Below are 27,086 nucleotides of genomic sequence, written 5' to 3'. Positions count from 1 at the left end.
TCTGTGTCCAGGTTGTTGCATGTAGGGAAAGAGCGCAAAATAGCATTTCAAAGGCTGTTATTTACTGAGCTCCAGTAACGGAGGCAGCTTGGAGACAAAGAGCACTTCCCTCCTTTCAGACCTGAGGGTAGTCACTTCCCTTCTCCCTATTTCTCTCCTGACCTGCACTACTCCTCCACTCTTATTATGATGAGTGTGTATGTGGCTGCATGTTAGTGGCGGTCAGTGCCATTTATTTTGATTATTAGACTGTATTTAACCAGGAGAACCCATTGAGACCAGGGTCTCATTTCCAATGGTGCCCTGAGAACAACAGTGAGCAACAATTCAAGCATGATCACTACAAAATTACAGTTAAACTACGGTCCGTTCAAAGGGGCAGTAGAAACAAATAAACTCAGCAAAAAAAGAAAAGAAATGTCCCTTTTTCAGGACCCTGTCTTTCAAAGATAATTCATAAAAAAACGAATAACTTCACAGATCTTAATTGTAAAGGGTTTAAACACTGTTTCCCATGCATGTTCAATTAATCAATTAATCAACATGCACCTGTGGAACGGTCGTTAAGACACTAACAGCTTACAGATGGTAGGCAATTAAGGTCACAGTTATGAAAACGTAGGACACTAAAGAGGCCTTTCTACTGACTCAAAAACACCAAAAGAAAGATGTCCAGGGTCCCTGCTCATCTGCGTGAACGTGCCTTAGGCATGCTGCCAGGAGGCATGAGGACTGCAGATGTGGCCAGGGCAATAAATTGCAATGTCCGTACTGTGAGACGCCTAAGACAGCGCTACAGGGAGACAGGACGGACAGCTGATCGTCCTCGCAGTGGCAGACCACGTGCAACAACACCTGCACAGGATCGGTACATCAGAATATCACACCTGCGGGACAGGTACAGGATGGCAACAACAACTGCCCGAGTTACACCAGGAACGCACAATCCCTCCATCAGTAATCAGACTGTCCGCAATAGGCTGAGAGAGGCTGGACTGAGGGCTTGTAGGCCTGTTGTAGGTCCTGGCAGGTCCTCACCAGACATCACCGGCAACAACGTCACCTATGGGCACAAACCCACCGTCGCTGGACCAGACCAGACTGGCAAAAAGTGCTCTTCACTGACGAGTCGTGGTTTTGTCTCACCAGGGTTGATGGTCGGATTCGCATTTATCGTCGAAGGAATGAGCGTTACACCGAGGCCTGTACTCTGGAGCGGGATCGATTTGGAGGTGGAGGGTCCGTCATGGTCTGGGGCAGTGTGTCACAGCATCATCGGACTGAGCTTGTCATTATAGGCAATCTCAACACTGTGCGTTACAGGGAAGACATCCTCCTCCCTCATGTGGTACCCTTCCGTTCAAATATTTTTTATTGAACACATACACAAGAATGGTGTATAGGTATAAAAGACAAGTTTACAGTTCTTATCTAAACATAAGAGAACAGACATTAACCAAAAGACCCAGAGTTCTGGGCACAAAACAAATATTACAAAACAAGACATACAAAACAAGGACAGGTAGAAAAAAAAAGAAGAAAAAAAAAAAAAGGTCGATGTAGCCCCCCCACTTATACCCCACTTTATCCCCCCTTATTCCACTCTATTCCCCTCCCAACTGCTCGGGTGGCGGGGCCAGCACACGCTGCCCAAAGGTAGATTACCGTATGACAATTGAGAGTGCGTTAAGTGCAAATTCACAGCGCCGCCTGGTCCAAGTAAGAGAGGAAAGACTGCCAGATTTGATCAAATGTTGATAATTTATTGTTCAAAATATATCTAATTCTTTCTAAGTGTACAGTGTTTGCCAATTCGCTGAGCCATAATTTGGTAGAGGGCGCTTCCCTCTTTTTCCAAAACAACAAGATACATTTTTTTGCCGAAATGAGACTGTAAGAGATTAGTTGTTTTTGGGAGTTGGTTAATCCGTTTAGGGAATCGGACACTCCCAGGATTATCAGAAGCGGGTCTGGGTCTATTGAAGTCTCCAGAACTTCAGAGAGGACCCCAAAAATTCCACACCAATACAAGTTAGAGCATAGGGCAAAGCAGTGGAGTAGTGTACCCTGCTCAGCCTGACATTTATCACACATAGGGGATGTACCAGGAAATATCCTATGCAGTTTGGTTTTGGAATAGTGTAATACCTTGAATTGTATGAGACGATGTCTGGAGTTAATGGAGCAGGTGTGGATATACACCAAGCTATCTTCCCAGTCTGCCACCTAAATGTCAGTCCCTAGTTCTTCCTCCCATTTTGCCTTAATGGCATCAGTAGAGGGTGCGCTAACAGATTGAAAAGCATCATATATACGAGATATCAGTTTGTCTGAGGTGGGGCATATTTTTATGCATCCGTCAAACGTGGAAGGTTTAGCATTCCCAAATGTTGGGAGGTATTTTCTAACATAGTCTCTAATCTGTAGGTATCTGAAAAAGTTACTTCTGGGAAGATTATAAGTTTCCCTCAGCGATTCAAAGGAAGCAAAGGTTCCCCCTATATATAAATCCCCTATGGTACTTATCCCCAACTCTCCCCACATCTCAAAGGTGTTATCAAGGTTAGAGGGGGCAAAGGAGGGATTCCTGGCAATAGGAAGCATGAATGATATTGGTCTAAGATCAAAGTGGACTTTAATTTGCTTCCAGATTCGGACTGTGCTATGTATAATAGGATTGTTACGGTAAAGTGACATCTCCAGATTGACAGGTGACAAAATCACAGCACCAATAGAGAAGGGGTGGCACTCCTCTCGCTCCATACTAAGCCAGCTGGATGGCGGAGGTGCGTCATCCAGCAGAAACGTAACAGCGCGGAGGTTGGCGGCCCAGTAGTAAAATATAAAGTTTGGGAGAGACAATCCTCCTTCCATCTTGGATTTACAGAGGTGTTTTTTACCTATCCTGTGTGTTTTATAATCCCAGATGAAAGGATTGATAATAGAGTCCAGTTGTTTATGAAAGGATTTAGGTATGAATATTGGGATGTTCTGGTATAGGTAGAGCAGTTGTGGGAGGAAGACCATTTTAATGGCATTAATTCTTCCGAGCAGAGAAATTGGGAGAGTTCTCCAAAATTGTATGTTTGCCTTAAGTTTTTGCATCAGAGAGGGGAAATTCTCTTTAAATAGTAAGGAGTATTGTTTGGTAACTACAATTCCAAGGTAGGTAAATTTATCTGAAGATAGCTTAACTGGAAGATGTTCTAGCCAGGAGGTGTTTTGCAACCGAATGGGCATTAATTCACTCTTGTTCCAATTTATTCTGTATCCCGATAAGGTACCAAACAAATGAATCACCTCCAGAATAGCTGGAATACTATCTTGGGGTTCTGTTACATAGAGGAGAATGTCATCTGCGTATAGGGAAATCTTATTTAGAGTATGTTTAGTATTATAGCCATGTATTGCTGCATGAGATCTGATCGCTTGAGCGAGAGGTTCAATAATTAGGGCGAAGAGCATAGGCGACAGCGCACAACCCTGCCTTGTCCCTCTGTGAAGGTTAAATCGGGGCAACAATGATTGGTTAGTGAGTATTCTCGCACAGGGGTGCCTATATAAAAGCTGGATCCACTTTATGAACCCATCTCCAATATTACATTTCTGTAGGACCTTGAATAGATAGGGCCACTCAACTTGGTCAAAGGCTTCAGCGTCAAGAGATATAACGGCTAGGTCCACGTTAGGTAACCTCTGAGAATACATAATGTTGAATAGGCGCCTGAGATTGAAGAATGAGTTTCTGTTAGGGATAAAGCCGGTCTGGTCTGAATGGACCAATTTGCCAATTAAAGTGCTCAGCCTGTTAGCCAAAGTTTTTGCTAAAATCTTTTGGTCTGTATTAAGGAGGGATATTGGTCTGTATGACCCTACCTCTTCCGGATCCTTACCCTTCTTATGTATAACTGTAATAAACGCCTCATCCAAAGTGGATGGGAGCACTCCATCCTCGTTGGCCTGAACCAACATTTTGTGTAGGTAGGGAGAGAGCATGTTGCTGAATGTTTTGTAGAATTCACTCGGGTATCCATCTGGGCCCGGGGTCTTGCCACTCTTTAGAGATTTTATTGTTTCTGTAATTTCTTCAAGAGATATTTCCTTATTCAGGAAGTTAGAGTCTTCCTGGTTCAGGGCAGGAAGATTACAGTTCTCCAAAAATGTTTGCATAATTAAGGGGTTAGGGTCCGCTTTAGATGTATATAAAGTCTCATAAAACTGACGGAATCTGTCATTTATGTCTTTGGGGGAAGAGAGTAATTCCCCAGATGCAGATTTAACTTTGTGAATCATACGGTCACTCACATTCTTACGAAGTTGTCTGGCGAGTAGTTTGTGTGGTTTGTCACCAAACTCAAAATATTTTTGCTTGGCATAGAGAAAAGATTTAGCAATTTTAGCAGAGAGGATCTGATTGTATTTAAATTTTAAAGACATCATTTTTTTATGTTTCTCCCTAGATGGGTGTCTAGCATTCTCCCTATCCAGTAAGTGAATTTGTCCCTCCAGTTCTACCAATTCTCTTCTGTTTTGCCTACTCCTGGCAGTCTGAAAGGAGATGATACAGCCTCTCAAATAAGCCTTCAGTGTTTCCCACAATAATGCTGGGGAAGTCTCTGTGTTGTCGTTGATATCAAAGAAAAATGTAATTTGATCTTTAAGATGTTCACAGAATGTTGGTTCAGTGAGGAGCTGAGGATTCAACCTCCAGACCCTCTCGTTTGGTACGATGTCACCCAATCTCAGGGAGAAGGTGAGTGGACTGTGGTCAGAGATTATAATATCATGATACCTCACATTACAGGTATAGGGGAGTAGTTTAGCATCAACCAAAAAGTAGTCAATTCGAGTATAAACATTGTGAACATGAGAGTAGAAGGAGTATTCCCTACCCGTAGGGTTAGAGATCCTCCATATATCATGAGAGTAGAAGGAGTATTCCCTACCCGTAGGGTTAGAGATCCTCCATATATCATGAGAGTAGAAGGAGTATTCCCTACCCGTAGGGTTAGAGATCCTCCATATATCATGAGAGTAGAAGGAGTATTCCCTACCCGTAGGGTTAGAGATCCTCCATATATCATGAGAGTAGAAGGAGTATTCCCTACCCGTAGGGTTACAGATCCTCCATATATCATGAGAGTAAAAGGAGTATTCCCTACCCGTAGGGTTAGAGATCCTCCATATATCATGAGAGTAGAAGGAGTATTCCCTACCCGTAGGGTTACAGATCCTCCATATATCATGAGAGTAAAAGGAGTATTCCCTACCCGTAGGGTTAGAGATCCTCCATATATCATGAGAGTAGAAGGAGTATTCCCTACCCGTAGGGTTACAGATCCTCCATATATCATGAGAGTAAAAGGAGTATTCCCTACCCGTAGGGTTAGAGATCCTCCATATATCAAATAAGTTTGAATTTTTTATGTAGGTATTCAAGAATTCACTTGAATATGAGGTAGGGGTTCGCCGGGTAGAGGATCTATCCAAATATTGGTCTAGCACACAGTTAAGGTCCCCTCCAATGACCAGGTTAGTATGGGAGATATCTGGAATCAGGGCAAGGACTCTTTTGAAAAAAGAGGGGTTATCAATGTTTGGCCCATAGATATTAAGTAGAGTTACAGAAGTAGAGTGGATCTCTCCTATTACGATCACATAACGACCCTCTTTGTCCACAATAGTGGTTTTATGTTGAAAGGGAATTCCTTTCCGTACCAGAATCGCTGTGCCTCTCGTTTTGGCAGAGAAGTTAGAGTGATACACTTTCCCCACCCACTTACATTTAAGTCTGATATGAGAATTGTTTTTCAGATGGGTTTCTTGCAAAAATATAATATCAGACGAGAGTGCTTTCAAGTGGGCTAGGACCTTGCCTCTCTTAATTGGTTCATTTAAACCCTTGACATTCCAGGAAGTGAATGTAAGCCCCGCCCTCCTCTCATTTGTAGTTCCTATGGTGGCCTGCATAGCATCTAAGTTACTAAAAAGGTAAGAAAGCGCACCAAACCATCACGATCAGCCTATGTAGCACCTACACCCGAGCAGTATCCAACCCACCCCTCCCCCCCTGCAAGCACCTTTACTCTCCACCCTATTCCCCTACTTTCCCCAACATTCACCCCTCCCATCAACCCACATTTAACAGGCATACACAAAAAGGAGAGAAAAAAACATGAAAATAAAAATAATAAACACATTGTCTGGCCGATGCCAAAAAAGCACGGCGCGACCTCGAACAAGAGGTAAAACAAAAATAAAATCCCAACTATACGTTCACCTCTCATTATCCTACAACTTCTACTAACATCTGAACTGAGGAGGCTCCCGCGATTAAAGTGTTCAATTAGCATCTATTAAACCTAAACAGAATAAGTTGCAACTTAAACATATTGTGCACTTAAGCTTCATCTTGGGTCAATCCCTGAGATAAGCAAGATATAGCATCACAAGATTACATTGCTAAGCAATGCCGGTCTAAACATAAACCATCAGCAACCGACATAGACAGCAGTACAATTACATATTGTGGGTTAGGAGATGGGAACAAGGATTTCGATAAATTGAACGTACCCCCCAAATAAAAAATAAATAAAAAATAATAATAAAAAAAAATAATATAATTTTTTTTTCCCCTTCTAAATAAAATTTTAAAAATTATCTTTTTAAAAACTCATATATATATATACATACACACACACACACACACACACACACATATACACACACACACACACACATATACATACATACACACACACACACACACACACACACACACACACACACACACATACATACTTACATCCATACACATACATCTACATATACATACACACACACACACTTGTACATATACATACATACACACGTGCACATTTATACACACACACACACACACACACACACACACGTGCATACCTACCTACACACACCCATGCGCAAGTATATACACGCATACCCACATACGTACACACGTGCACACACACACTTACGCACATACACATACATCAAAAAATATATACTTATAGAAATAAATATTTAAAAATATATATATACAGATACACACACATCTACATACACACCCCAGAATAGTAATCTACACTAATTTAAAATATACACATACCTAATACTAAAATGCTAAGAGAAAATAATAATAAAGTACACATAGTAATTATATGTACGCACACCTACACAGACACAAGCACCACAGAGGTCTGGTGGGAATCTAATCGTGAGAGCGGGCCAGGCTATGACAAAGGCAGAACAGCACAAAACATCAACTTGCTATCCAGGTGTCTGCGTCTGCCCCTTCCCAGCCATCACCCCCAGACCCCCGCAAGCAATAACTAACTGGTATGGTAATAGGAATAATGTAAGAATTGAAAAATAAATAACGAAACAAAACAAAAATGGGGGAACATAAGTATATCCATCCGAAAGTGTCAATGATCAGACCTGGAAGGCCTCCCAAACAGGCACCACCCCGAACCCAGTCGGAATTAAAGTGAAACTGACGTTAAATGAGAGCTCTAACCGCCCTCCATTGGTCAGCTCAGCGTGTTACATGTTTGGCAGGCCCTGTCGAGACCGTTTAGTACGGTTTCACCCGTTATGGTATAGTATGGGTTCGAGTCCATGAGCAGACCCTAACACACAATGACAAGGCACTCTAACCTGTACGGGGGATTGGCGTATATTCCCGGATAAACTTCTCTGCGTCCAAAACCGAGGAGAGCCAAATCTTCTCTCCGGAAGGCGGGGTAATTCTTAGTCTTGCAGGGAAGAGCAAGGCTGGGCGAAGATGGAGTTTGTAGAGTTTGGTCATGACATCTCTGTAGCCGGCGCGGTGCTTTGCCACATCAGGCGCATAATCCTCGTAGACACGGAAGGGGTGCCCTTTATGTAACAGGTTGCCCCTCAATCGAGCCTCGCGCAGGATAAGATCCTTGGTCTTGAAACTGTGACAACAGATGATTACTGGGCGAGGACGTTGGCCCGGTCGAGGCACTGGGACAAGGGCGCGATGTGCACGGTCCAGTTGGGGATCTGAAGCCAAAACATCCGATCCCATTGCATCCTTCAATAGCTTGGCGAAGAAGTCGGTGGGGCGAGAGCCAGCCTCTATCCCCTCTGCCAGCCCAACAACGCGAAGGTTGTGACGTCTGGATCGGCCCTCCAGGTCGACCACTTTCACAGAAAGCCTCTGTACACTATCCTGCAATGACGTGCATAGCTTCTCCAACTCGTCGATCCTACCAGCGTTGAATTCAGAGGCTTTCTCAAGGTCCACAATACTCTGGCCCTGCGAGGCGACCGTTCGAATGGTGCTCTCAATTTTAGTGTCCAGTTCAGCAATAGTAGCCTTAAGATCCTCAGCTATAGCAACACGTAGTTCTCCCAAAGCCCGGGTAAGTTCTGTAAGTGTCACGTTGTTACCTGTGCCTTCCGCCATGTCTGTCTCGTTGTTTGGCGGGGAGTAGGCCTCCGAAGTGGATTTATTGTCCTTTGGTCGCTTATTACTCGGCATTTACACATAGAAAGTTACAATATTGTATTAGAAAGAAACATTTGTTGTAAAAAGTGCTATAAAGTAGGTTAAGTTAGATTATTTCGCAAAAAAGTTGCAGGAGCCTCTCACACACAGCCGTTCACTCCAACATGCTAGCTCCGCCCCCATGTGGTACCCTTTCTGCAGGCTCATCCTGACATGACCCTCCAGCATGACAATTCCACCAGCCATACTGCTCGTTCTGTGCGTGATTTCCTGCAAGACAGGAATGTCAGTGTTCTGCCATGTCCAGCGAAGAGCCTGGATCTCAATCCCATTGAGCACGTCTGGGACCTGTTGGATCGGAGGGTGAGGGCTAGGGCCAATCCCCCCAGAAATGTGTGGGAACTTGCAGGTGCCTTGGTGGAAGAGTGGGGTAACATCTCACAGCAAGAACTGGCAAATCTGGTGCAGTCCATGAGGAGGAGATGCACTGCAGTACTTAATGCAGCTGGTGGCCACACCAGATACTGACTGTTAGCTTTGATTTTAACCCCCCCTTTGTTCAGGGACACATTATTCCATTTCTGTTAGTCACTTGTCTCTGGAACTTGTTCAGTTTACGTCTCAGTTGTTGAATCTTATGTTCATACAAATATTTACACGTTAAGTTTGCTGAAAATAAACACAGTTGACAGTGAGAGGACGTTTCTTTTTTTGCTGAGTTTATATACAGTCAATCAAAACAAGTACAGTTTTCATTGGTCAGATTTTTTTTATCAGAGCCCTGAATTTACCTTTAAAGACCAAATAATGAACTTTTAGAGTGACCTGTAAGTCATTCCAGGACGGAGAAGCATAGTAACTGAAAGCTGTCTTCCCTAACTCAAAGGAGACACTGGAACCTTTAGTACCAACCAGTCTTGAGAGCGAGTCTTATAGCTACTATATTTCCAATTTTAGAAGTGAGGTGAGGTAATAAGGGAGTTCCTGGAGAAGTGCTTTATATACGAATAATAGCCAATGTTGGGGTCTTCTGTTAGTCAGAGACTCCGAGCCAACAGAAATATATAAGAGACATGATGCGTACCGAATTCTCACCAGTGATAAAACGCAAGGCTGAGCAGTAGACTGAATCCAGAGGTTTTAACAGGCTGCCGGGTGCATGTAGATTGTGTTGCCATAGTCAATTACTGGGAGGAGTGTCTTCCTCCTATTTTCAAAAGTGAGACAGGATTTATTTCTATACTCGCAACTTTGTCAGCTTATCAATGTGTGTTTTTTTAAAAGGCCGGCTTATCGTCAATCAAATACCTAGATAATTATAATGGGGGCTTAGCTCAATTTGGACTTCTTTTAATTTACATATATGCAGGTCTTTAGGATACATTTTATGAGACCTGGAGAAAAATATAAAAACGTTGTTTTATCAACATTGTAGCACTAATTTAAGATTGAATTTAATCAAAGCCAAGCTGAAAGTTGTGAATGGCCTGCTGCACTGAGGGGACGGGAATAAGTAACTGTCATCCACAGAGATGTAAGCCCCAGTTGTTGTTGTTGGGGGACAAACCAAAATTATGAATGTAAATAGTGAGCAGTAAGGGCCTAGTACTGAGCCTTGTGGCACTCCTTTGGTTATGTTAAGAAAATTAGACTGAACTCCATCAACAGATATACACCGACTTCTGTCGTGCAGGTCATTTTTTAACCAGCCACAGGTCTCTTGGTCTAGACCAACTTCGGATAGCCTCCGTAGCAGGAGTGCATGATAAACTATATCGGATACTTTCGACAGATCAATAAAAAAGGCAGCGCAGTGCTCTTTCCTGTCTTGTGTGTTTATGTAATTTAAGACTCGAGAAGCAGCGAGATGGTGCTGTGACCTGGCCTAAAGCCTGACTGGTGAGCATTCAGAATACATTTTCTAAAAAGGACCGCATTTGAGAATTTACCAAGAGTTCTAATATTGTCGCTAGACGTGAACGTTTTGAGATCAGGCAATAATTATTAAGATCGCAGGGATCACCACCTTTGTGGAGCGGGAGAACAAAAAGGGCCAACTTCCACACTTTAGGAATAATACCCAAGAGAATGGCTAGATTAAAAACATGTCAAGGGCTCCAGAATCAGGCATGTGTCAAGCATGTCTGTCCCAGTGGATTTTTTTACATAAATAAAATAGGATTACTAGGAAAGTTCTGGACGCTAACGGATTACTTTCATACCGTAACTGCTACACAGGGTTGGGAAGGGTTGCATTCTTTATTTATTTAACAAGGCAAGTCAGTTAAGAACAAATTCTTATTTACCACGACAGCCTACCAAAAGGCAAAAGACCTCCTGCGGGGAAGGGGGCTGGGATTAAAAATAATTATAATAATTTCTAAATGTAATACGTTAGTTACTAGATACCAGTCCAAAATTGTAATCAGTAACATAACTTTTGGATTACCCAAACTCAGTAATGTGATTAGTCAGTTACTTTTAGATTGTTTTCTTTTAATGACTCTTAGGGGAAAGTAAAAAAGATCCATCGAACGCATTTAGTGTGTCATCACATTGGTCTCTGACTTGTGGTTAGACTCACTCAGGTGGAACAAACTTAAACTTGTGCCTTTTTTCAACGCTGAATTGAATGTCAGAGGACAAAAGGTATCATAATGTATTCTCTTTTTTCGCTAACATCCTTTCTGAATTTAAAAGTAATCTAGGTTTTTCAAAAGTATCTGCAATCTGATTACAATATTTTTGTGGGTAATGTAACTGATTACAGTTAGTTTCTTTTTAATAACATGCAATCAGTTACTCAACCAACCCCGCGTCTACACAACCTACATCGTTGTCACCATATTAGCTAACATCATAGTCAACAGCGGAACCAACGCGTTAGTAAACCTACAACCCAATCCATGTGTACAATCACGCAGTAGTGTACAGCAAGTAGTTACACCGTTGGGGCCCAGTGGCAATAAATTAATAAAAAATTGCCACTGTGTTGCAGTGTTGGATAGCCTTAGCCAGCTAGCTAACATTTTAATAGCATTCCTCTCTGTTTAAGTCAGGTTGTTGAGTAGGCTAAATTTGCTGCATTAGCTAGCTAAGTAAGTGAAAGGTAAACTAAGAACAAAAAATGTAATGAAATATAACTAGCTCTCTCTCTGCTGCTTTTCCTTCATTTTTGAATACAGGAATTTGTTCAAAACAGTTCAACTATTGTCTTTCTCTCTCTTTGAGTCAACTACTCACCACACGTTATGCCCTGCAGTGCTAGCTAGTTGCAGCTTATCCTTTCAGTACTGGATGATTTATCTGATCTTTTGATTGGATGGACAACATCTCAGTTCATGCTGCAAGAGCTCTGATAGGTTGGAGGCCGTCCTCCGGAAGTCATCATTATTACTGTGTAAGTCTATGGAAGGGGGTGAGAACAATGAGCCTACTAGGTTTAGTATTGAAGTCAATGTACCCAGAGGATGGAAGCTAGCTGTCCTCCAGCTACACCATGGTGCTACCCTACAGAGTGCTGTTGAGGCTACTGTAGACCTTCATTGCAAAACAGTGTGTTTTAAATCAGCCATTTGGTGACTTGCGAATATATTTTTATTATAGTTTTTATTAGAGCCTCCACAGGTGCACGTGTGTGTGGGGGTGCATGTGTATAGTGCCTCACCATCTTCATTGTGTGGTGGGTCATGAAGAATCTTTAGGTAGCACTCAAACTGAGCTGACAGAATCTGGCTGCGTGTCACTGTGGTTGACACAGGGTTGATAGGCACCTCTTCTGATTCCAGCACATCTTCACAGTGGCACACCTATTGGATATGTTTAAGGGCCCCTTTTCAGTTTTTAATATTATAAAGACATCACACACACACACACAGAGAGTAGTCGCGCTCTCTCACCTCAACTCCCAGGAGTAGCACCGGAAGCCATAGTGCTAGGATCCTCCACATGGTTCTATAAGGGACAAAGAGAGGTGTTGCCAGTGAGCATCAGTGAACTATGGCGAGAGGAATCACAAGCATGGAAATAATATAGAGGAGCGAGTGGCTGTATTTGTAACTTTGGGATATACTTCATGTGGTTTGGTTCACGGTGGGGATTAATTGCAGCAATAGCTCCCATTTGAATGGACCACTCAACAGTAATTGGCCATACTATGAGGAAACAACAAAAATACTTGTTTGTTCATGATTCTACTGTCCGTCTTTGCACTCGCTGAACACGCAGCGCAGTGTGTACAAGTGTCTCAGAACAGGATGTCCACCCTCAATAGGAGGTCACAGCAGTCGTTCCACTCAAGGTCAGGGAACATGCATATTTACAATACCAAGCAGGATGTTTATTTGATTATGGTTGAAATTTGAAACTGGAAAAAACGTGAAGTATAACACTAGTGTCCCATCATGAAATCCAAATGTTAATTGACTAACCCAGTTTAAAGCACAGTAAACTTCCTGTTAGAACAGGAACAAAAGTATGTTGATTTTTTTAGTACTACGAGACATGAAAACATATTTTTAGTGAGTTATAAAACATGAGCAAAGGGAGAGAAAGACAGGAGGAAAAGAGAGAGGATAGAATATGGAACACTGTGGAGCTTTGGGTGAAGACTAAGGACAATCCACAGAGGCTTATGATTGGCCCAGAAATACAATACACTGGTGTAGTGTATACACTCTTTAAAAAAAGGTGCTATCTAGAACCATAAAGGGTTCTTCGGCTGTCTCCATTGGAGAACCCTTTGAATAACCATTTTTGATTGTAGGTAGAACCCTTTTGGGTTCCATGTAGAACCCTTTCTATAGGGAAAGCCAAATAACCCTTTTTTCTAAGTGTGTATATACAGTGCATTCGGAAAGTATTCAGACTCCTCAACTTTTTTCACACTTTCCTCATCAATCTACACAAAATACCACAACGATAAAGCAAAAAAATAAATAAACCTTATTCAGACTATTTGATAGGAGATTCAAAATTGAGCTCAGGTGCATCCTGTTTCCATTGATCATCCTCAAGATATATTTCTACAAATTGATTGGAGTTCACCTGTGGTAAATTCAATTGATAGGACATGATTTGGAAAGGGACACTATATAAGGTCCCACAGTTGAGAGTGCATGTCAGAGCAAAAACCAAGCCATGAGGTCAAAGGATTTGTCCTAGAGCTCTGAGACAGGTTTGTGTCGAGGCACAGATTTGGGGAAGGGTACCACACATTTTCTGTAGCATTGAAAGTCCCCAAGAACACAGTGGCCTCCATCATTCTTAAATGGAAGAAGTTTGGAACCACCAAGACTCTTCCTAGAGCTGGCCGCCCGGCCAAACTAAGCAATCGGGGGAGAAGGGCATTGGTCAGGGACGTGACCAAGAACCTGATGTTCACTCCAGAGTTCCTCTGTGGAGATGGGAGAACTTCCAGAAGGACAACCATCTCTGCAGCACTCCACCAATCAGGCCTTTATGGTAGAGTGGCCGGATGGAAGCAACTCCTCAGGAGAAGGCACGACAGCCCATTTGGAGTTTGCCAAGAGGCACTTAAAGAACATGAGAAACAAGATTCTCTGGTCTGATGAAACCAAGATAGAACTCTTTGGCCTGAATGCCAAGCGTCACGTCTGGAGGAAACCTGGAACCATCCCTACAGTGAAGCATGGTGATGGCAGCATAATGCTGTGGGGATGTTTTTCAGCGGCAGGTACTGGGAGACTAGTCAGGATCGACAGAAAGATGAAAAGAGCAAAGTACAGAGAGATCCTTAGCAAAATCCTGATCCAGAGCGCTCAGGACCTCAGACTGGGGTCAAGGTTCACCTTCCAACAGGACAATGACCCTAAGCACTCAGCCAAGACAACGCAGGAGTGGCTTTGGGACAAGTCTCTGAATGTCCTAGAGTGGCCCAGCCAGAGCCCGGACATGAACCCGATCGAACATCCTCTGGAGAGACATGAAAATAGCTGTGCAGCGACGCTCCCACCCAACTTGAGGCTGTAAACGGCTACCAAAGGTGCTTCAACAAAGTACTGAGTAAAGGGTCTAAATACTTATATGATAAAGTTGTATATTTGTAATAAATTTGCAAAAACAAAAAAACTCATTATGTTGTATTGTGTGTAGATTGGTGAGGGGGAAAAAACAATTAAATCCATTTTAGAATAAAATAACTTAATAAAATGTGGAAAAAGTCAAAGGGTCTGAATACTTTCCGAATGCACTGTAGGGTCCTCGCTCTTCAATGACTTGTCACCTGACCAAAGTCCCAAAGGGAGACACAGGGACGTGGTGTCACACGTGTTCAACAGTGTTCTCATCCAAGACTATACAACACCCTTTCACAATCAAGCCACGTTCCCAATCCCTTTACATCTATAAAACTACTATTTGCCTCCTATGCCAAGGAAAACAAACTATAATGAGAACTGTAATAACAGTCTGGTTGTTATCATAAACTGAGTAGTAATGAGCAGAATATTACATTCTGAGGACATCAATTCATCAGATGAGAGATAGAGAGAGACTGCTAGGCCTGTGGGGAAGAATGTCCAACAGAAAATTATTCCATGGAGGGACTATTTTCAGGTTGTTCTCCATCATCTAGGGTTGTGTTTCCATGGAGGGACCTAGATCAGTCTATCATGTGAGTGACACCCTTCACTTTCTCCTTTTATGAAGGATAAAGGTCATCAGCAAACATCATGATCACACAACCCTAGTTGATGGAGAACAACCTGAAAAATAGTTCCTCCAACTGTCCTTTTGATGCTCTAATGCTCTAGCATAGTGATCAGTAGATTTTCTGCCAACAACAGTTTTTTCCATGAGGAACCCTTTTGGGTTCCAGGTAGAACCCTTTCTACAGAGGGTTCTACATGTAACCCAAAAGGGTTCTCCTATGGGGATAGCTGAAGAACCCTTTTACACATCCTGTGTAGCTCAGTTGGTAGAGCATGGTGCTTGCAACACCACGGTTGTGGGTTTGATTCCCATGGTGGACCAGTATGAAAAAGGTACGGAAATGGATGCACTCACTGTAAGTTGCTCTGCATAAGAGCATCTGCTAAATGACTAAAATGTAAATGTCAGTGGATTTTCTGCCAACTACAGTTTTAAGTACGAAATACAATGCTTAGTTGAGTAAATCTTGTTAAAAAAAGTGTTAACGCCACTGTAGTTTGTCTGTGAACAAAGCTGATATTGTGTCATTGAATATTAGTGTCAAACAAGTCTGGGATTTTTTTTCTTTTCAATTTCATTTGGCACTATGCTTTGCCACATTTAATTACCCCAATTAACAAGTATTGATTCAAACACATGCAGTGTTTGCTATCAAAGCATTTGAATTCCTGTAGACCAGACAAAGAGGCCTAATTAGGCTATGAAAAATATCAAGACCAAGAAAGAAACTGCAAAAGAAAGCCTTAATCAAGCCGTTTCATTTGTTGCCAGAAACAAAGTCATGACTCATGAGCTACAACAGCTTTGGGTAGAGATCCATTTGTCTATTGTTATTGTACTGTTCTATGTGTTTGTTGCTTTGATGTAGAGAATCGAGGAAGAACGGAAAACAAAAGATGGAGGCCATGCTGTGATTGTGAACACCCTTGACTTGTATAAGGACGAGAAAGACATTACCAGAGGCCACTGCCTCCTATCATTACCCTGACATGAAGGGGAAGAGTAGTCTGTTTGGATATGTGTCTGTGGCCAACACTAATGGTCCCATACTCTGAGTCCGAATCTAGGTTCAAGAAAATTTCAACTCAAAACAAAATACACCAGAGATGGCGTTAAGAAACTCACATCCCTGGTCCAGCATCCTAGGTAATCAACATATTTAAAGATCAAATTGGTACTTATATTAATAGTTGATGCAAAAATTTGATTGACACAATTTACATTGATTTATTCACTGGTTTGCACACTGACATATTTACAGGTATGACTATTTAAAAATTGTAATTACTGCTAGAAACTGTCCCTTGACAACCACTCAGGAGGCTCTTCATAACCACTCAAATAATTAATTCATTCCAGTCCAAGTCTTTTAAGTCTGACTCACAGGAATGTATTCTGTGTTCTAAGCTTTCAAAGCACTTTTACTTGTTTTGTTTATCTTCTTGGGTTACATATAGCACATGTGCACTTTCATAGATAAATGAAAATGTCCATTTACACTTTCATAAATGTGTATGGGTAGGTTCAGACAAGCCTTTCTCATGTTCACTCTTCCTTACATTATTTTCTACCAAAGACTCCTGCCACAAAAATACAAATGTGGCTGCAGTGTCTTCCCACATGAAAAAAAAATACTACAGTTTTCTATAGTAAAATGTAGTATACTATACGACACACTGTAGCAATCAAGTCAAATTAAACTTTAATGGTTGTATACACATATTTAGCAGATGTTATTGGGGGTGTAGCAATGCTTATAATGTAGCAAAATGCTGGTAAAAACTTGTATCCCTCAATCATGTGTAGTACTTACTATAGAATGTTGTAGTATACTATAGAATAATATAGAAAATACTACAGTATTATCAGCAAAAACACACACTGTAGTAAATAAAAGTAATGTTTTTTCACTATAGTAAAAACTACAGTATTTAATTTGCATATACCCTGCCCATTCCCCTCCCTTTGTATTGCAATTTGTGCCCCCCATTAGTGAGTAACCTAAATGCCAAGTGTAGACCATATATTGTGTTCCCTACAGGTTATAGTTCAGCGCTTCTGCTCTGTTCCGACCCCAGTTTTACCTATCTACAAGTTATGGAAAATGTGCGCTTTTCTCCAGTATGTTTCCTGAAGGAGAAAGCCTCCATTTATGTCAAATATAATAATACAAAAACACTATAGTAAACACTGCAGTAATGTCCACAAACACACTACTAAAAATTACAGTATACTAGACTGCAAAAATACAGTAAATACTACAGTCCGCAAAAACACATGAATTAATATATTATAAACAAGTATATTTACTACAGTATTTAGTTGAGTTAACTGTAAATACTACATTAAATACTGATCAAAGTAAAGTCCACAAAAACACTACGGGAAATATTGTTTTTATACCATAGTATACTATAGTATTTTTTAATGTGGGTCGCACCGTATATTGAACATCTTGAGTATTTCCGACAGCAGCAAGAGGAGCTGTTTATATTGTGTTGGACTTTTACGAGGGAACTCGAAGTGGATGGAGGGGAAGCAACACGTTTCCCACCATTTCCATAGGACTCTAAAGTGGCTGACGCGTTTGTGAAATGGATTGCCATGAAAATGTCATTTTCAACCCAGATCCTGAAACCTTTTTGTGTTATGATGTACAAAATCATCCCAAGGCTCAACTACCCCCATCACGTTGCAAGAAGACCCCTTCTTTATGATTTGTCTAACCTGGCTGTCTTTGACCGAACAATACAATATCATCTTATGGTGTGATTCTAAAACCAAGGTCTCTCAGGAAAGCTTATCTCATGTTTTTTTTGTCTCTACCAAGCACCATCCTCCCTAACCCTAAACTGTTTACCGTTTTATTTCACCATTTAAAAAAAAAACTTGAATCCAGTCAGTTTTATAAATTCCTCTGAGACATCAGACCTTAATGACGTCTGGACTCAATTTCCACCCACGCGTTAGAAGCATCTGTAACCCATTTGACTAGGAGAGATGCTAATCATGCATTCCATGTTTTTATGAAAAATATTTGGATTTCCCAGCTCCTTTTTGATGACCCCATGACCCCCGAGAGCAATTAATCTATTTCTGTCCTTTAGGGGTTACATTCTAATGGTGGCTCTCTGGTGCCAATTAGTTGTTTCTTGCCACATGATGGTGGTAGTTTTGATATTTTATTATGATTCCCATTAGCTGTTGCAAAAGCAGCAGCTACTCTTCCTGGGTCCACACAAAACATGACATAATACAGAACATTAATAGACAAGAACAGCTCAAGGACAGAACTACATAAAAAATGTTTAAAGGCACACATAGCCTACATATCAGTGCATACACACAAACTATCTAGGTCAAATTGGGGAGAGGCGTTGTGCTGTGAGGTGTTGCTTCATCTGTTTTTTAAAACCAGGTTTGCTGTTTATTTGAGCAATACGAGATGGAACGGAGTTCCATGCAATAATGGTAAACCATTTGTTGAGCTTAGGGACGACCTCTACACAACTTCCCCCTCTCTTTTGCTAATTGTAGGTCAGGCAGTCATAGCTCACTGACTGTTACTCACTGGGGAGAGGCCTGTTTATTTGTATTTCAAAGGGGCTGCGGAGAGCCTCTCCAAATCCCAGGAAGGATAAAGTATGAGGAGGCCTCTCTTCCTTAGTTGTCCTGGCACTTCCGTCCCCCTCTCACAACAGCCACAGGTTAAAAATACGCCATTGTTACACCTACACAAAGGCAGATGGTTTTGGAAGAAAATGTTGAACTTTCAACATTGGGTGTTGGTGTCAGTAATACTATATTTTTAACATTTAACTGCCTGAAAATGATTCCCGAAATGTTTTATTATAACTAAAACAGTTCTGTCAAATCAAAATGTATTCGTCATATACGGCGAATACAACGGATATAGACTACCGTAAAATGCTTGCTTACGAGCCCTTACCAATGATGCAGAGTAAAAAAATATTTTCACCTTCCAGGAATTGTGTACATAGCCTTGCGACCATGGGGCCGTGCATTATCATGCTGAAACATGAGGTGATGGCGGCAGATGAAAGGCATGACAATGGGCCTCAGGATCTCATCACGGTATCTCTGTGCATTCAAATTGACATAAATAAAATGAAATTGTAATTTTATTCGTTGTCCGTAGCTTATGCCTGCCCATACCATAATCCCATCGCCACTGTAGGCCACTCTGTTCACAACGTTGACATCAGCAAACCGCTCGCCCACACGACGCCATCTGCCTGGTACAGTTAATCGGGGTTCATCTGTGAAGAGCACACTTCTCCAGTATGCCAGTGGCCAACTAAGGTGAGAATTTGTCCACTGAAGTCTGTTACTACACCAAACTGCAGTCAGGTCTAGACCCTGGTGAGGATGACGAGCACGCAGATGAGCTTCCCTGAGACAGTCTGTGCAGAAATGTTTCGGTTGTGCAAACCCACAGTTTCATCAGCTGTCCGGGTGGCTGGTCTCAGACGATCCTGCAGGTGAAGAAGCCAGATGTGGAGGTCCTGGGCTGGCGTGGTTACACCTGGTCTGCAGTTGTGAGGCCGGTTGGATGTACTACCAAATTCTCTAAGACGACTTTAAGAGATTTTTGTTCAGTGTACATCTGGATAGATGGTACTTAAACACATCCAGTATACTGTACATTATATATAGTGTTTGCAATCATAAATATTATAGATCAAGGGCTTTTAAACCCACCCCTCAGCTGCTCTCAGCCCATCCCACCTACAGTATCTCCGTAAACCACCCCCTTGTGATTTTCATGTGCCATATATTTTTCAACTGTGCTGGGATAATTCACATACTATGTGATTAGAAAGGTTCAGAATGTATCTACAGATCATAAGTTAAGATGAATATTTTTACATAAGTTATTATATTGTTGATTGACTATGGCTTTTCAAATCTCCCAACAGTGCTATTTGCAGGGCTAGTTTTAGGTAAATGTGATTTTTCAGACACTCCTGAACCTGTGATCAGAAATAAGCTACATAGGGGTAATACCAGAATAAATGATCTAATGATTCTGTTCCTTCTCAGCAAAATCTGCCAAGGTGAGATGGTTGTATGCCCCATACACAACATTCTATTGGTGGCAAGAATTTTGAATAATAATTTTGATTGAAAAACTTTAAGTTTTGAATAAAGCATTGTTTTGTGTATCAGTTCATAAACCATGGAATCGGAAAATCCAAAATCTTTTCCCAGCTATTTTGCAACCTGTATTGCACCACCGCTGTCAACATTTGTCCTCAAATGAAACTGGAAAATTTGTTTATTTTATGCCCCCCAAAATTGCTAATTTTGGTATTTTAATAAAAGGCAGACACACAAGAACCTTCTCCCCCTTCCACCTGCCTCCTCCATTTTTGCAGTAATGCTGCAATCAGTTGGTTTTGATAGAGCAAACATTTCCATATTTTTGTTCACTGCACTTGTGACATAACTCCACCATTCCTATTCATAATATCACTTTTTTTTAATAAAGACTGTTTTTTTTTTTTTTTTTGTATCAGTATATTTGCGTTTAACCATAATATTTATTCTGTATTTTCTAGGGGATAATTGGAATTGCAACCAGCTTTGTATGGCTTGTTTGAGTATAACTTTTGTATTACTTTAGCTTTTAGTGAGAGGTTTAAATGCTTTAATGTGTAATAATTTTAGACTCAAACTCTTATTCATTATATAAATAGGCATATTTAATTTTGTCTGTCCAAATAAAATTATTTTTTGCTCATATAATTTGAAAAACTATTCGTCTGGAGTAAGCAGCACCATATGTCATTATGTAAACTGTGATATGACTAAAGAGTTAAATCAGTGTGATTTTTTTCCATAAATGGAGAGGTATTGCACTCTCCATGGTTGCAAGATCCTGTTAATTTTTGCTAACTTTCTATTGAAATTTGCTGTAGCGAGTCAATTTATTTTTGGGGGCATATGAATACCAAGTATGTCTACTTCACTATCAGACCAATTTATTGGTAAACTATAGGGTAATGTTAAAGTTGTCTTTTAACGATTCAATACGTAATATGGTTTTAGTCCAGAAAGGCTAGAGGAAAATATCTAGATCCTCAATGAGACTGTGCAGTGATCCAGATTGCAGACTTAAGAGAACTTAAGTCGTCAGCATACATTGACACTTTGGTTTTTAAACACTGGATTTGTAACCCCTTGACATTATTGTTGGAACTGATTTTCATAGTTAACATTTAGATGGCCAAAACAAAGATACGAAGACAATGGGCAATCTTGTTTAACTCCTTGACAGTTCAATACTTTGAGAAGTAACCATTATTTACATTGCCTTCAGAAAGTACTCACACACCTTGACTTTTTCCACATTTTGCTGTGTTACAGCCTGAATTTAAAATTGATTAAACATTGATTTGTCACTTGCCTACACACAATGCCCCATAATGTCAAAGTGGAATTATGTTATATATATATATATATATATATATATATATATATTTTTTGTATTTTTTTTTTTTTTTTTTATTATAATTTTTTTAATTATTATTTTTATTACAAATGAAAAGCTGAAATATATTGAGTCAATTAGTATTAAACCCCTTTGTTATGGCAAACCTAAATAAGTTCAGGACTAACAATTAGCTTAACAAGTGACATAAGTTGTATGGACTCACTCTGTGTGCAATAATAGTGTTTAACATGATTTTTGAATGACTACCTCATCTCTGTTTCCCACACATACAGATAATTGTAAGGTCCCTCAGTCGAACAGTGAATTTCAAACAGATTCAATCAAAGACCAGGGAGGTTTTCCAATGCTTTGCAAAGAAGGGCAGCTATTGGTAGAGTGCATTCGGAAAGTATTCAGACCCCTTGACTTCTTCCACATTGTTACATTACAGCCTTATTCTAAAATGGATTTTTTTAAAAATCCCATAATCTATTTCATAACGGCAAAGCAAAAACAGGTTTTTGAAATGTTTGCTAATTTATCAAAAATAAAAATCAGAAACATTACATTTACATAACTATTCAGACCCTTTGCTATGAGACTCGAAATTGAGCTCAGGTGCATCCTGTTTCCATTGATCATCCTTGAGATGTTTCTACAACTTGATTAGAGTCCACCTTTTTGTAAATTCAATTGATTGGACATGATTTGGAAAGGCACACACCTGTCTATATGAGGTCCCACAGTTGACAGTGCATGTCAGAGCAAAAACCAAGCAATGAGGTTGAATTCCTTGTTTGGACAGTTTGCAAATTCAGATGAAGACAATTGATCATTTAATATTATCACCCCTTTTGAGTTTTTTTGCCCATGACAGAAATATATTGCTCTCTCCCAGTCCTTTTCCACACAACCTCATCTGTAATTGTAGAGTGAGTTTACCTGGCTAAAAGACTCATCGTCTTTTTTTTCTAATCTGCTAAACCACTACAATTCTAACTAGCTATACTCATAATGAGGTACAAGTTTCAATTATACATACCTGTAAACTTACTAACAAAATGTACCATGATGATCAAGCTGCTAGACACCCTAAATGTATCATACCAATACCACAAGAATCAATACATGACCTCTATCCATGTAACTGTACTATAATGTATGCACTGCTAAACATACTGTAGCTGCAACTGACTCTCAGTAGACCTCCAGCTGTCTTCCAAAATCATTCCTGTGAAAGTCTCCCCGATCCCAGATGGGGCTGTTGTCCCTGATACTATCATACCACCTCTGTACCCGTAACGCGCCTTTAGTGTCTTAAAGCACACCTTCAACCACCGATTGGCATGGCCAAAGTAAAGAATTGGTACTGTCCCATGACACATGTTTCAATGCTGCCACCCCTCAAGCGCCCAGCCAAAACCCTGTAAGCCTATGGCATGACCATGAGAAGTGCATCCTCTTTTGGAATGAATGGAAAAAGAAAAAAGGACAGAGAGAAAGAGAACAATCAATCCAGTGCTATTGAGGACAATAAGACCTTAAGATACCCAGATAACAGCAAAGTGTGGAACATAATACTAATGATAATAACTCATTATATCAATAGTGATAATAGTCTAACAACTAATCATCTTCCCAATATTATACCAATATTCACTTGTGAGCTTTACCTTTAACAGCATTATATGCTGTATTTGAGGTAGATACTGTATGTACATGAAGGCAGGGTAAAGTCACTAGGTGTCAGGATAGATAAGAGTTGTAGTGTGTGTGTGTGTGTGTGTGTGTGTGTGTGTGTGTGTGTGTTTGTATGTGTGTTTGTCTTGTCTGTACGCGTGTGTGTGCGTTTGTAGTGTATGTGAATTTGTGTTGGTTTTGTGTGAGAGTGACAGTGTAGTGTGTGTGGAGTGAGTGTGTGTATACACTTAGTGTACAAAACATTAATTACACCTTCCTAATATTGAGTTCCACCCCCCCTTTGCCCCCAGAACAGCCTCAATTCATCAGGACATGGACGCTACAAGGTATCCAAAGCATTCCACAGCGATGCTGGCCCATGTTGACTCCAATGCTTCCCACAGTTGTGTCAAGTTGGCTGTATGTCCTTTGGTGGACCATTCTTGATACACATGGGAATCTGTTTAGTGTGAAAAGCCCAGCAGTGTGGCAGTTCTTGACACAAACCAGTCTGCCTGGCACCTACTACCATACCCCATTTAAAGAAACTTACATTTTTTGTCTTGCCCATTCACCCTCTGAAAGGCACACATACAATCTATGTCTCAATTGTCTCAAGGCTTAAAAATCTGTATTTAACCGGTCTCCTCACCTTCATCTACACTGATTGAAATGTATTTAACAAGTGACATCAATAAGGGATCATAGCTTTCACCTGAATCCCCCTGGTCAGTCTATGTCATGGAAAGAGTAGGTGTTCTTAATGTTTTCTACGCTCAGTGTATATAGTCTTGTGAGTGTGCATAGTCAGTGCAAGATAGGGTCAGTGCATACTGTACATAATGTGTAAACCTACCTCAACTACTGTATGGACCACAGTACAAAGTCTAATATGACAAAAGGTAGAGTATTTCATGGAAAAGATTCTTTACTTTTACTGACTGATTCCATAAATCACCGTTTTGTTTTCTAGGGATTTTCAAAAAGCTGTCTATTTGTGAGTGATTATGGACTTGCTTATTTTCCCATAGCTGGATCCAAAAATAGTTTTCCAAGCTTGGAGCCATGCCACACTTTTTCCTGGAGGCAAAGAGAGAAAGAGCGATAGAGAGAAAGACAGCACAGACTGTCCAGAACAGCTCCCCAACACACTGTCCCGACTCTCATAACTTATCACTGTGATACCCCCAAAGAAATACACTCTGGTTGCACCCCCCAACTGTCAGTTTATAAGCCATCCAGTTACTCAAAATAAAAAATAATCCATAGGTAACATGATACCCAGGCCCCCCATTTCCTTTCGCTACCCCCAAAAAGCAGAGGTTAGTTAGGCACAGTGTCTTGGCATGATTGCAAAAGGGTTTTGGACTAAAGTATTAGGCACACAAAACCTATTTATACCACTCAACAGCTGCTTGGCAGGTCCAGCATGTTCTGGGGCAAAGACATGTTGGGGGGCGGGGACTTCTGAACAGCACCATTAAAATCGATAGTTCACCCAAATAAAAAAATGACACATTGGTTTCCTTAACCTGTAAGCAGTCTGTAGACAAGACCACAATCATGTTTTGGTTTAGTTTCCAGTGGTGGAAAAAGTACCCAATTGTCATAGTTGAGTAAAAGTTAAGATTCCTTAATAGAAAATTACTCAAGTAAAAGTGAAAGTCACAGAGTAAAATAATACTTAAGTCTAAAAGTATTTGGTTTTAAATATACTTAAAAGGAAAAGTCCACCCATACACTATATGTTGGTATTTGTTTCATTAGTCCATTGTTGATATAGTCCCAAAATGTTTTGAATATAAGCAAGTTAAGATATAAACTTTCAAAATACATAAATACAGCTGGTATGAACGCATCATATTGTCTGCATTTATGTATTTTGAAAGTTATACATCTTAAACTTGATTGCTTACATGCAAAAAATTGCTAAAATATACTTAAGTAAATGTTATAAATCATTTCAAATGTATTATAGTAAGCAAACAAGATAAACAAGAAATCGTGCTAACATTTTTCAGATAGCCAGGGCCACATTCCAACACTCAGACGTCATCTACAAATGAAGCATTTGTGTTTAGTGAGTCCGCCAAATCCGAGGCACTTGGGGTGACCACGTGAATTGGACCATTTTCCTGTCCTGCTAAGCGATCGAAATGTGAAGAATACTTTTGGGTGTCAGAAAAAATGTACAAAAGTAAAAATAACTTATTTTCTTTATGAATGTAGTGGACTAAAAGTAATCAAAAATATAAATAGTAAGGTACAGATAACCAAAAAACGACTTAATAATTAGTACTTCAAAGCATTTTTACTGTTAGTTTCCCTGGTCTGTTTCCACATGCTAACATTTTAGCATTTGTGGCACAAGCCCCATTCAAGTCATGGTACTTTCTCACACATGTTCAAAACCATCCTAAAGTATCTAAAATTGATTTGTGAAGCTCAACAAAGTCACTTATAGATGTTTTAAATATGATGCACGAAAATGTCTAATATTGGTCCCATGACTTGAATGGAATTTGTGCCACAAATGATAAAACGTTAGCATGTGGAAACCATGACAGGGAAACTAAATCAAAGCACGGACTGCAGTCATACCTTGTCCATAGAGTGCTTACAGGGTAAGGAAACCCAAATACAATTGTGTAATTTGGGCGAACTATCCCTTTAAAACCAGTAAAACAATATGCATAAATAGAACAGATCTGGAAACACCTCAAGTTACTTATTGCCAGCATTTGATGTGAACCACTACTCATAATTTGAGTGACATAAAACAGTCACATGTAGTTATGAAGGCACAACAGTCAAGGAAATTAATTTCATTTCACATACATCACTTGTTCATAAAAAGCTAATTTGTTGCACTAACCACGTACGTCCACACGCACGCGCACAAACAATTACATTTTGCAACTTTAAATTCATGCACTCCGATTCCCAAACAAGGCAACCAACTAACTGGTCTGGGCTTGTTTATCACTCAACATGCTTTGGTGGAGTTATTCGTGCATTAATGCCCAAATGTGCTTTAATTGTTTTTACTCATTTACATTTTTTTGTTTATAAACAGAAATGTTCCATTTACTTAAAAGGACACTCAATTCTTGAAGTTTCGCTGGGCATACATACAGTAAGCTACTGATAGGCTACGCGCGTAGCCTATCTATGATTTGAACTCGTGAGACAATCACAGTAACATAGATGTCACATTCTGTAGCTGGTAAATAAAATAAAAAAGAAGCTATTTATGTTACAAGCAAAACCATTTAAATCTAACATGGACATACTCTTGGAAAATATGCAAAAATACCTTCAGAATTTGTTGGATGCTCTAACTACTTTCCAAATCTTCCCACCTTCACATGTTCCAGTGTAAATGTGTCAGGCACTGCGTCCAGCCCGCACCAACGCATTGAATTGATAACCGCGGATATTGAGGGCGGTCCATCTCACGGGCAATGAGGCTCTTGGGGATTTTACTATCAACATTAAAGGTGCAATATGCAAAAATCACACCACCATTTCCTGGTTGCTAAAATTCTAAAAGTTCTACTAATTTCACTTTATGTGACGAAACAAGCAATGTACAATATTCATTGTACCATCTCAACCGATGTGAAATATATTTTCAATAACCATACATATTGTATTTTCTGATTTTTGAAGCTGGTGTACAAAACTGAAAGTAAAAGAAGCAAATACGAAACTTCAGAACTGGAAGCATAGTGCACAAAGAACAGATATACCACTTCTTAGACTTGCTTTCAATGAGAA

The 27,086-nt window shown here is 40.3% G+C and overlaps 1 protein-coding gene across 3 annotated transcripts in view; it reads right to left on the bottom strand.

Moving 5' to 3' along the window:
• The window catches only part of LOC115165834 (calcitonin gene-related peptide type 1 receptor), a 32,866-nt gene extending 6,113 nt beyond the window's left edge, over positions 1-26,753 (bottom strand). Inside the window, exons 1-3 of one of the 3 annotated variants that reach the window (XM_029719251.1) lie at positions 26,623-26,753; positions 12,397-12,451; positions 12,165-12,306 (exon numbers count right to left, since the gene is read on the bottom strand). In XM_029719251.1, coding sequence (XP_029575111.1) covers positions 12,165-12,306; positions 12,397-12,447 — 193 coding nt within the window. In that variant the 5' untranslated portion in view covers positions 12,448-12,451; positions 26,623-26,753. The remainder of the gene's footprint in view (positions 1-12,164; positions 12,307-12,396; positions 12,452-26,622) is intronic. The other 2 variants (XM_029719252.1, XM_029719253.1) reach the window with 2 other exon arrangements.
• Positions 26,754-27,086: the final 333 nt, after the last annotated feature.

The sequence above is a fragment of the Salmo trutta genome, chromosome 28 (genome assembly GCF_901001165.1).
Source record: "Salmo trutta chromosome 28, fSalTru1.1, whole genome shotgun sequence".
In the NCBI taxonomy this organism is placed as follows: domain Eukaryota; kingdom Metazoa; phylum Chordata; class Actinopteri; order Salmoniformes; family Salmonidae; genus Salmo; species Salmo trutta.
The sequence above is the reverse complement of the archived record's forward strand: the minus strand, read 5'-3'. Positions and strand labels throughout refer to the sequence as shown.